Below are 12,836 nucleotides of genomic sequence, written 5' to 3'. Positions count from 1 at the left end.
GTCCGTCTATCCGTCAAGTCCGTCTGTCCCCAAGCTTTATCTCATACACTGTTTTAACTAGACACTTCAAATTTTCACAGATTATGTATTTGTTGTGCCGCTTTAAGAACAAATAATAAAAACATAAATTAATAAAGAATGTTTATAATTAAAAAATTCGAGTACTAGTATTACAAAGTTTATTAAAGCTTTCAAGTCCTCGATAGCGAGACTGTTCAGGCGTTGCATTGCAACGTGGTAAGCTGGTAAGCCAGGTTCAAATACCAATTACGACAAACTTTTTTTTGTTTGTTTTTATTTTTGTGCTCAACGAGAACGCTAAAATACCCACATGACAAATCGTATGCTCCGTATGCTCCAATAGCTCCGGTGTGACGTCGCGGCGCGCATGCGAAATAAGAAATATTGGTGGAGCAGGTGGAGCATATTGAGCATGCTTTTTTGTATGCAGCCTGACTTGAGGTAGAACATTTTTTCGGAGTTTTTTTGCTAATATGGCCAGATGCCAACAACAATAATTGGTGAAGCAAGTGGAGCATATGGAGCATGTGTTTTTGTATGCAGCCTGACCTGAGGTAGAATTTTTTTTCTCAAATTATAATTATTATTTTCTTTTTCTTTCTTCTCACTTGTTCAAACAAAGTGATTGTTTGTTCTGAAGTGACGGACTGTGCCAAGTCGCTTCAGAGTCTATTGTTTGAATTTAGGAATGATCGAACTATATTACATGTTTTTGGGATAACAGATTTTTGAACATTCGCGTGTAAGGTGGAGTTTAGTCCGAGTTGCTTGAGATGTGTGTTGAATGTGTGTGGAGTGATCCCGGTAGTAGAAATGATAAAGGGAATAACGACTACTTTTCTCTGCTTCCAAAGTCTTTGTATTTATGTAGCTAAATCTGTGTACTTTTCAATTTTTTCATTATATTTCGTTTGAATATTGGAGTCATTCGGTATGGATATGTCTACTAAATAGGTGATTTGTTCTTTCTTGTTTTGGAAAACGATGTCTGGTCTATTACATGTAATTTTTTTATCAGTGCGGATTGTTATGTCCCAATAAAATTTGTAATCATTTGTATCTATAACAGTAGTTGGTGAATATTTGTAGTATGGTGTTACGTCTGTGGTGAGTTTATATGTGTTTGCGAGTGCTTGATGTATAATTTTGCCTGCCATATTATGGCTTTCTGTATATTCTGTACCTGCTAAAATTTTACATCCGCTGGTTATATGGTCGATGGTTTCCTTAAATTGGTGGCATTCTCTACATGTATCGGTCTGTACGGTTGGGTCTACAATACAATATAATATATTTTAGGTAATTGCGCGTTGCTTGATTGATTACCTGATCCTGCACTGCCAAGATAAATCCTCTTGTCTCCGGGAAAATATTTCCGATTTCTAGCCATTTGTAAGAAAGTTCTTTTGATATGTGTTCGCGTTGCATATTATATCTGTGTTTTCCATGTAGTTGTTTCGCTGTCTAAGTATTAATTTTATCTGTCATATTTTGTGTAGAAGTAAATGCGTCTGCAGGATGACTAGTTAGAGATAAATCTAGGGGTGTGTAATTTTTATTAGGTTTGCAGACTGCTTGGTGAAAGGATGTTTGCTTATTCGTAAAGAATTGACGGAGCTGTTCCAGTAGAACACTTCACAACCTTTCACAAGGATAGAACGCAAGAAGTTGGTCTTGTCTGTCAACTCCAGACATGTACTGATTATACTTCGCAATAGCTTCGGGGTTTTCAGCAACTTGTCCTCCTTTATTTGTAACCGGTACCTTTCTGTCTTCAAACTCTGTGGTTATATACATTACGGGACGTTTATTGCCTATTTGTATTCCTTCTTGAAAAAGCGACATGTTCTCGCCTTTCTTCAGTGTTTTTTGGATAACTTCTTGTGGGTTTTCCTTTAGATCTTTCCGTAAAGTTCCTATGAAGTAAGTGTTATCTAATAGTCGCTTGGCCAAAGTAAATCTGTTATAATAGTTATCCATGTATATTGATATATTTAGTGGCCACTCTGAAGTTTATCTTCTAGTAATTGCATAACTACCTTTTCTGCGTGGCCCTTCCCCGTAACTTCCTTATCATCTAAGTATGAGCCCATCAGGCTCAGTCAACACGTAAAGTTTAATCTCGTATTTATGTCGCTTATTTTTGATGAACTGTTTGAACCTCAAACGGCCTCTCCACAGAACCATGCTTTCATCCAATGACAACTCTTTTGCAGGATAATAACAGTGGTTCATTTTATTATTAAAATAATCAATAACACTATGAATTTTATACAAAGTGTCTTCACTTTCTGTATCTGAGGTAAAATGAAGACATCTCATTATTAGCAAAAACCTATTTCTGCTCATCTGTTCCCCAAAAATTTTTATTGAAAATAATCTGTGCGTTTTCCAATAGTCCTGAAGCACAGGGTGTTCATTTGTAATGTACCCCCGTTTAACTTCTTTGTTTTTCGCATTAGAAAAAATGTTATAGACAAAAACTATAGGGTTAAATGTAAACTATTTGCAGCTTATACTTTTTCATATACAGAGTCTTGCGTAAACGTGTGACAGGTCAAATTTTATAAAGTTAAATTAATATTTTTAAATGGAACACCCTGTATATTATTACATTTCTAAAACCTTCACAAAATTTTAAGTACTTTTTATATAATATGACATATGCTTAAATTAAATAATTTCGGAAATATCCGCCTGTGAATAATTATATAAAACGGAATTAAAATTTTGTGAAGGTTTTAAAATTGTTATAACATAATTGTGGAAATAGTTCACATTTAACCCTACAACTTTTGTCTAGAACATTTTTTTCTAATGCGAAAAACAAAGAAGTTTAGGGGGGTCACATTATAAATGAACCCTGTACAAAGTTTAAATAATAACAAAAAATAAAATTATTAAATAAAAGTATAATATTAAATTTAAAGTAAACTAATATTATATTATAAACTACAAAAGCGAAAAAAAATCACTCTATCTAACTCTATTTACTTTATACAGATAATTTATATTTATTACTACTATTAAAAAAAGCATATTAAAAAGTAGAACATATTTTACTAATCATAAATCTGAAAACCGCATGTTCATATCTGCTTTCGTTCGAAAGTTATGAATTTATTCCTTTTACAAATGCACTAAAAGATTTGACTAGCTTCATTGCAGCAACAGTGAAATATCGTTAAAAAATGGCTAAACGGACGGAAATGGAAGAACGGGCAAGTGATCTTGACATTATGTCGAAGTCTTTTATAAAGTTTTATTTAAAATTTGAATTAAATAGTACTTTGGATTACTTTGTATTTCCACCTCTGTCAATTATTGGCAAAATTATTAAAAAATAAGTAATTATATATCAGTTCAATAAGGCAAGAGTGTAAACTAAGCAACCACTATAATAATTAAAATATACAATGATCTGAAGCTAACTTACCTCTATTGTATTCAATCATCACAATATGTTTTATTTTAAAAATAACTTCTCTCAAAAATTAGTGTCAAATTTGTTTCGCCTGTACATGCAAAATAGACGCTCGCTCGAGTACAAAATGTTGCTCACACTTTCAATTGTTTATGGTATGCTCAAAGCCTACTACGAAATTATTTCGAGATGTACCGAGCATGATAAGGTTTTTTAACTTTAATTCAGTAATAAAGTCTTGAAAAGGGGCTTAAAAATTAGGTTTTTGTCTCGCCGTATCATCCGCCTTCGCCTACTGTGTGTATTATCAGGCTGCAATAAAACAACTCTCGAAAGGGTTTTGTTAATAATTATATTCTCAACATGACTATGCCAAAGACAACAGCAACAGCACTAAACTAAAAGGCGATGTTATGCAACTCACAATACCTTCTATTACAATGTGTATACCAGCGCATTCACCAATATATAATACATCTCCCCTCTCCCCAAACAAAATATTAAAATTATAAATTTAATTTTAATGGTTTTTTAATAAATCTGCCAGACCTAGTTTTAGGGAGATTTTGAGGTAGTTCAGGATTAGACTGGACACTCGAACAAGGTGGTGGACTATTTTGTTTCACAACTTGTTCAGTGAAATCTTCGAAAGTATCTTCACTATATTCATTAGCTGATTCTTTGATGTCCACTCTATTCCTGCTCACAATGTTACCTAACTTATCTAATACCTTATAACATCTTGGTTTGTTATCTAACTTTACAATTTTTCCTGACTCCCAATAATTCTTAACTGGATTAAATATCACAACATTCTGTCCAGGTGATAATTCTTTAAGATCTTTTGTGTGCTTATTAAAATAATTTTTATTATTAACTTGTCTAATTTTTTGTTTATTATATACACCTGTGCACAATGTTGGTTTCAAGAGTTCTGCACTAATAGGTAATTTCGTCTTACAAATACGTGACATTAATAATTGAGACGGGGAATAATTAATTGTTTTTAATGGGGTGTTCCTATATTGTAATAATGCCTCACACATACTTTTTCCTTCCTCAATAGATTTTTTTAAAAGTAATTTAGCTATGCCTACACCCTTTTCTGCTAATCCATTTGATCTTGGATAATTTGCGCTACGTGTAATAATGTTAAAATTCCAATTTTTTGCAAATTCCTTAAACAAACAACTTCCAAAAGGTATATTATCACTGATTAAAGTATCAGGGCACCCAAAAGTAGAAAATATGAGTTTAAATTTAGATATAACTTCTAAAGTTGATTTATCCTTTATAGGGACTACCTCTAGCCAATTAGAGTAGGCATCAATTATAACTAAATATGATTGATTTGAATATGTAAAAATATCAGTACCTAACCTTTCCCAAGGTCGTGAAGGGATTTCATAGGGAATAATCGTCTCTTTACAATTTCTTCTACAAAATTTTTCACAAATTTTACACTGCTTAATAAAATTTTCTATATCTTGACTCATGCCTGGCCAATAAAAGATTTCACGTGCTCTATGTTTTGTTTTATCGATTCCAATATGACCTTCATGTAATTTTAACAGTATCTCCTTTCTTAAACTATAAGGAACTACTAGTTTATTATTAAAAAACAATAAATTGTCGGATACACAAAGGGAATCCTTTATTTTAAAGAAATTTCGTGCACAGTGTGATAAAACTTTTTTATTTTCTGGCCAACCATCAACAAGATATTTTACAATTGTCTGTAAATCCGAATCATTTAACGTAGCCTTTTTAAAATCTGATTTTTTTTCATTTGACTTTGGTAAATATTTTTCTATAGAATGTACAACAGTTGATAAATCTACTTCTAATTTTGTATCTACATTAGCTAAAGATGCTCTAGATAAGGTATCAGCAACATATAAAAATTTACCTGGCTTATAAACAACTTTTATATCATAAGGCATAATTTTAAATAACATTCTTTGCAAACGAGGTGGTACAGAGTTTAAATCTTTTTTGAAAATCGCCTCAAGCGGCTTATGATCAGAGTAAATTGTGACATTACGTACACCATATATAAAATAATGAAACTTTTGGACACTAAACACAATTGCCAATAGCTCTTTTTCAATTTGTGAGTATCTAATTTCTGTTTTACTTAGACTTCTGGAAGCAAATCCTACAGGATGATTGTTCTGAGACATACAAGATCCTAATCCATCCTTCGATGCATCATTTTCAATCTCTATTGGTGTAGATGGATCAAAAAATGATAACACGGGTGCTTTAGTCATTAACGTTTTTAAAGCGTTTATAGCTTCATCATGTTCTTTAGACCAGTTCCATTGTCTATCCTTTCTTGTTAATTCTCTTAACACTGACGTAACTTTGGACAAATTTGGGATAAATTTGCCCAGATACTTAGCCATTCCAAGTAATCTCAGTAAATCTGTTTTATTTTGTGGATTTGGCATATCTAGAATAGCTTTTATATAATTCTCATCCGGTTGAATTCCTTTTTCTGAAAAAATTTGGCCCATAAATTTTACCTGTTCCTGTTTAAATTGAATTTTCTTTTTGTTAAACTTTATGTTGTATTTCAAAGCCTTCTCAAGAACAAGTTTAAAGTTTCGATCATGTTCTTCTTCAGTTGCACCTGTGATGATAATGTCATCAAAATAAATATCTACTCCCTCGATGCCTCCAAAAATTTCAAAATTCATTCTTTGGAATACTTCAGGGGCAGAACTTATACCGAATGGTAACCTGCAAAACTTATAACGCCCAAATGGAGTAGCAAAACTACAGTACTCTGAAGATTCATCATCTATTTTCACTTGAAAGTAACCATCTTTCATATCCAGTACCGAAAAGAATTTTTTGTTTGATAATTTGCTAGCTATTTCTTCTGATGTTGGGATCAAAAAATGCTCACGCTTTATATATTTATTCAAAAATTTTGGATCAAGGCACAATCTGAGATCACCATTTTTCTTCTCAACTATTACCAATGGATTAAGCCACTCTGTTGGATTCTGTACTTTTTTAATGACTTTCTGCTCTTCTAATTCTGCTAGTTTGGATTTCAACCTCTCATGCAGAGCCTGAGGAACTCGTCTTGCTGGCTGTATATGTGGAACATAACCTTCCTCTAAAACAATTTTATGTTTCTTTGGAAATTCACCAAGCCCCGAAAATACATTAGGATACAACGAAATAACTTTGTTTAATGATTTAAACTGAATGTCTAATTTATCAATTCTCTTCAAAAGATTTAAATCTGTACATCCTAACAAACCTAACAGTGGCATTTGATTCTTGCCCTCAACTACAACAAATGACAATTTTGAACATTTACTATTTATAGAACAGTTTAAAATAACCTCACCTCTCGGCTTAATTTTAAAATTTGAACTGCCATAAGATACTAACGTGATATTAGTCTTTAACAGGTTTCTTACCTTCCCAATCTTCTCCAGGTATTCAATTGGCAATACATTGACCTCAGCCCCAGTGTCGAGCTTGAATTGTATCTTCTTATTTTCAACAATGATGTCCTCACACCACATCTCTCTGCTATTCTGGTTCACTGAACTAACACTTTTTACCAAGGCACTTAAATAGAACTCACTCTCTTCTGAACTTTCTGACAGGTCCACATCTCTTGAGACTTCATTGACTTTTTTTTTCTATTCTTGTTAGTGTCTTTTTCTTTCTTCTTACACACTGCTGCAAAGTGATTTTTACCCTTGCACTTGGTACACTTCTTCCCAAAAGCTGGACATTTGCCTCTATCATGATTGTACCCACAATAGCTACACATAATCTGTTTTTCTGATTGGCTTCTTTTTACTTTATCTTTAGTAGTTACTGCACTTACAGATGCTTCATTTTGAAGGGCTTTGCTCTGTGATTTGCTGATCTCAACAGCTCTACAAATTTTTATAGCCGTTTCAAGCGTCAAATCAGATTCTCTCAGTAGCCTTTCTTGTGTAAGTTTGTTTGACACTCCAATAACAATCCTATCCCTAATCATTTGTTCGGGCTCTCCATATTCTGTCGTTTTGACCGCTTTCCTCAACTCAGTCAAAAAAGAATCAAATGATTGACCATCATTTTGTATAATGGAATTGAATCTGTATCTTTCAAATATAATATTTTTTCTAGGACTACAATATTCTTCAAACTTTTCAACGACCTTTTTCAAATCTTCGGTTTCAGCATCAGTTAATGAGAAGGAGTTAAAGAGTTCCAGACCTTCTTCTCCTATCAGATTTAAAAATATCGCAACTTGTTTCTTATTTCCTTTCTGAGGAAGGTCTGTCGCTTCAGAATATAAATCAAATCTCTGTTTGAATCTCCTCCAGTTATCCGCCAATACACCATCAAAATTCAAAGGTTCTGGAATCCTAAAGACTGACTCCATTTTGTTTGTATGGCTGACGCACTTGCGGAAATCTTCAAATCCAAAAAAACAACTTACTCGTAGCAAGAATTCATTTTTTTTTTACTTTGCTTAATACCCAGACTAATACACAGGATTCACACCTGACACCATGTATTATCAGGCTGCAATAAAACAACTCTCGAAAGGGTTTTGTTAATAATTATATTCTCAACATGACTATGCCAAAGACAACAGCAACAGCACTAAACTAAAAGGCGATGTTATGCAACTCACAATACCTTCTATTACAATATGTATACCAGCGCATTCACCAATATATAATACACTGTGCGACGTGGTCCGCACATATGCGGGACTGGCACACTGCGCGCGACGCCATCCCCGCGTATATGCGGGGTTGGCAGTGAACTTGTTAATATAATTATTAATTAAATTAACTATATGCATATCAATATACGTGTGCCATTAAAATATTATTTTTTTAAACACTTTAAAATGGAGAAGCACAATGTAAATACAATACGAATTTACTCAGGAATCTTAGAAATATCCCTAAGCAGTCTTTATAAATAGTATTTGAAAACATCAACGTAATGTAGAATTTTGCTTATATACCCTGTGGTGCATCAGAACATGGGACATAGTAAATCCAATGTAAATTTTGAAAAGGTCAATTTCAGTTAATTTCGTCAACCGTATTATTAGAAAAAAAAATTAAAGAAATATTAATATCACAAATGGAGGAAATACTGTAAGCTGACTATTTAAAAAAAATATATACACTGTTTAACTAAAAGTTTTATGGTCAAGTGAGTTTTACATGTTGATTTATAAATAATAAGTATTAAAGGAAGTTTTGGGTTCAAAGCCTACTTGATCATAAAACTTTTTTTTACTTTTTATTAATAAAAAAGAAAAAAGAATTAATTTTTAAGAGAATTAATTTTAAAAAAGAATTAATTTTTAATTAATTTTTAAGAGAAAGAATTCAATATCATAGATATCTCATTTTTCAAATTAAAAATGAAATAAATTTTATTTCTAACGATATACAGATGATAGTTTCAAACATAGATTTTACACACATTCTAAATAGCGTACACAATAGCCATATGTATCATCCTAACATACAAAAACAAATATAATAATATCTATATCTATAAGATAATATAATCCAACTAGAATGGGACTTAGACATGAATGATAATAAGCTTCATGAAATCAAAAGGGACTATTTTGAAAATAATGTAGTTAACTTACCTAGAAGAGATTTCGTTGTGCTCACTAGAATTCGTTTAGGACACTCGAAACTTACCCATGAACACCTCCTTAAAGGACAGAATCAGCCCATTTGTGAACATGTAATCTTCCAATATCTGTCAAACACGTTATCTTTGAATGCCCAAAGTACGCGTTAAAACGAACACAACACGGTATCGTGGATAACCCTGAGGTAGCCCTTTCCTTCCAAAATAACCAGGCTATGTTGGATTATATAAAGGATATCGACATATATAAAAATATATAAATGATGGGATAAAGTGACGCTAAAAGACTTTACAGTCGATGCGCCTTTAACACATCTCTCTCTCTCTCTCTCATCTCACCATATGGATGATGTCTTCTATACCACTAGGTATGGTATACTAATATCTTGAAGGTCTTTGTGTTGTTGCTGCCGCTGCTGCTGCTGAGATGTGTATGACTGTGCATTTTTCACACAGACCAACTATGCTAATTTTTTCTGTTCTGTGTGAACACCGCACACAGTCTACTTTACCGTTGATACTATGTGGCTTTACAATTGCAACTAGTTTGTTTGCCATCTTTGTGAAGAATGATGATCTGATCTAGAGTATTGCAAACTGTGCAAAAAATGCAAAGTTCATAATTTAATACTTGAGACTAAACAACAACCATGGCCAACAGTGTTACGTTTCAAGAAAAAAGAGTCTTTTTAAAAAATAAATTTTAATTTTATTTAATAAAATACAAGGTGTTTACAGTAAGAGCAAAGACAATGGAAAATTTAAAATGTGAGAAAAGAGTCTCCTCAGCTTGGTACAGGTGCTCGTGGAAAGGACCGCATCTTCCCATCAGGATGGCCTGATCTTTTTAGTAGGTGTGCAGGAATCCGTGAACTCCTCCCTCCTCAAGACAAAAGAAAATGGGGGCTTTCTTTTGGTTGGACCTCTTCGGGTTGATTTTCTTTCTTCGTAGGGGCAGTTTTCTTCAGTCGAGCCAAAATAGGGTTGAAGATCTTCTTGTTCTTGTATAAGACGAATACCAGAGTGAGGATGACCATAACAAACAAGATGATGGTTATAATAGGCGTTGATTTTTCTGCTAGGCTTTATTCTGATACTGGAATCAATTGATTAGCCATTTTTCGAAGTTGATAAATTTCTTCCATATTTATTCTTGAAACATTGATTGTTTCATAATAATTATTTAATGTATTTAGTGTATTGTTCAAATTTGATCGATGATAGAAGTGGTTTTCCTTCTTCAATTTGAACATCATTGAAATACTTCTTGTTTATTTCGATTTCACATTTCTCTGGTATTTTTATTAGGCTTGGCTTATCGATTTCGATAATTTGATCGATTTTACATTTGGAAAATATTCGATCTTTTCCATTCGGTAGCAGAACGACATGATGAAGAGGACGATTATTGAGCTGATGCTGAAATATATGTCGGAATTGCTGTCATCAGAGATAGAGTGGCAAATGCCTTAGCAATATAAACTATAATTTTTGCAACACCTTTATATTATGGTAGCTTTAAACTTCCGTTAAGAATTCGTTATTTTTAAATATATATGTAATTGTTGTTTATATATTTATATGTATCTGTAAATATGTTATAGGTTATAGTTTGACTCTGGAAAAGGTGCAAAATTGTCGCATTATATAAATGACAACTCTTACATATTTTTAAAAGTGTAGGTTTGTTCTCAATAAATAAAAAAAATGTTTTTCATTTTATTGTACCTTCTTTTACCTTATTATTTAGTCAATATAAAGAATATTAGGTAAATAAATAATCTTACAAAACAACATAAAAGCCAAGTAACATCTGTTATCACTAGTATCAGTCAGATCTAATAAATCACAAAAAGATTAGCTCTATAGCACCCATGTAGCAGATTGGTCAGTGTATATCTAGGTAAAGACAGGTCGTGATAGTTATTACTTCTTCTGTGATACCTATATGGAGAGTGAAATCTGCTACATAGGTACATTATTGAGAAAAATTCTATAATAATGTATAAATTATTTATAAAATATATTATATATAACATTAATTTTATTTATAATAATAGTTACACAAGAATATATATCTCGTATAACTATAATAGTTATACAAGAAAAAAAAACGGTACTCGACCAGAAAAATAAAAAATCTGAACTTAAAACTATAGGAACATAAGTTAAGCTACATATTAAGTACAAGAAAAAAAGGATATTCGATCAAAAAAATAAAAATCTAAACTAAAACTATAGAAACATAATTTACTTACTTACTTACTGCCATTACTCGCTGACGAGTATTTGACACGCATCAGACGATGGTTACGCAAGGCGTTTTCTGTCATGAGCTTTTCTGTGACTGAAAAGCCCGATACGTCATGTTATCTCTCTTCCGCACTCCGGACATTCAAAAATCTCATTACTCTGTTGCCTCTTTACTTTTTGGTTGTCGTTATTAACTGAATTTACAATTCTCCTCCATTGCGTTCTATTGCGCGCTGCTTCCTCCCACTGTTGCTGCATACTTATCCCCTTATACATAAGTTACAGCTACATATAAATACAACAAGAAAAAAAAACGGTATTCAACAAGAAAAATAAAAAATCTAAACTTAAAACTATAGGAACATAAGTAGGAACATAAATAAAGAAAAAAAGAACGGTATCCAACAAGAAAAATAAAAATCTAAACTTAAAACTATAGGAACATAAGTTACAGCTACATACAAGTACAACTAATGAAAAAAAAACGGTATTCGACTAGAAAAATTAAGTAATTATAAATTATGGCAGTGGCAATTCTTATTTCTAATATCTCATTTCTTTCTAAAAGAATTGCATTTCTTTTCTTTATTTCCTCTAATTTTTCTCTCTCAATTTTTAATCTTTTCTCATAATATGTCTTGCGATCAAGCCTGATTTTCTCTATCGTTGTTTTTTTTTCATTATATTTGTTCTGTTATTCTTGGGTGTATCATTGGTTGGCAGTTTTTTGTTGACTGGTGTATGTTGTACAGGTATATTTTCTTTGTTTTTAATATCATTATCTCCTTCTACATTTTCTTCAATGTCTAAGTTATGTACTATTGTCTCTGAATCCAAGAGTAATTCAGGCTTAACATTCCTTTTTTTTGTCTAAAATTTCGCCCATTTCGGATTCGTATTCAAAATATTTTCGACCCTGCCTAAAATAAAACAAGCCAAATAAATATCAACATACCATTAGACATATATTATAGTCTCTACAACAAGAGGATTCATGTCCAACATATGGGTCCTCTCACGGCCAAGTCCTCACAATAGGAATTGACCTCAAATCCAAGGAGGCAATAGAGAAAGAGGGATACACTCTTTACTATAGATTCGGGACAACACCGGTATCAGGTCTAAGAAGAGACCAAGCTAAACAGGTAGAGAAAATGGAGACATATCCTCCAGCCTCTACCTCACAGGAACCTCAGCCGAAGACTAGCTCCTCGACTGTGAAGGGCACGGAGGGCCAAACCCCAACCGTGGAAGGGTGTATATCCTCGGAGAAGGTTGATGGCCACTTCTCGGAGGAGGAACTTCCGTTGTCAGAGGAAGATGAGGAATACCCTATCCCCTCTACAACGGGAGAATCCTCACACACCCCAGTAACCTAAACCAGGTCCAAAGTCCTACTCCAGCCCCTCTTCCCACCCCAAACTTATCCTTTCTTCCTTCCCCCCCCCATGCATGGGATATCCCAAATAAACCTGCACCATGC

General features: G+C 32.9%; 1 protein-coding gene across 1 annotated transcript; it reads right to left on the bottom strand.

Moving 5' to 3' along the window:
- Positions 1-7,040: 7,040 nt before the first annotated feature.
- On the bottom strand, positions 7,041-7,850 carry LOC115883775. Its single transcript, XM_030902186.1, has one exon. The coding sequence runs from the start codon at positions 7,848-7,850 to the stop codon at positions 7,041-7,043; it is 810 nt and encodes a 269-aa protein (XP_030758046.1).
- Between the last annotated feature and the right edge of the window lie 4,986 nt (positions 7,851-12,836).

The sequence above is a fragment of the Sitophilus oryzae genome, unplaced genomic scaffold (assembly GCF_002938485.1).
Source record: "Sitophilus oryzae breed Bouriz unplaced genomic scaffold, Soryzae_2.0 scaffold_1977_pilon_pilon, whole genome shotgun sequence".
Classification (NCBI taxonomy): domain Eukaryota; kingdom Metazoa; phylum Arthropoda; class Insecta; order Coleoptera; family Curculionidae; genus Sitophilus; species Sitophilus oryzae.
Note: the sequence above shows the minus strand (reverse complement) of the source record. Positions and strands in the feature narration are given on the sequence as shown.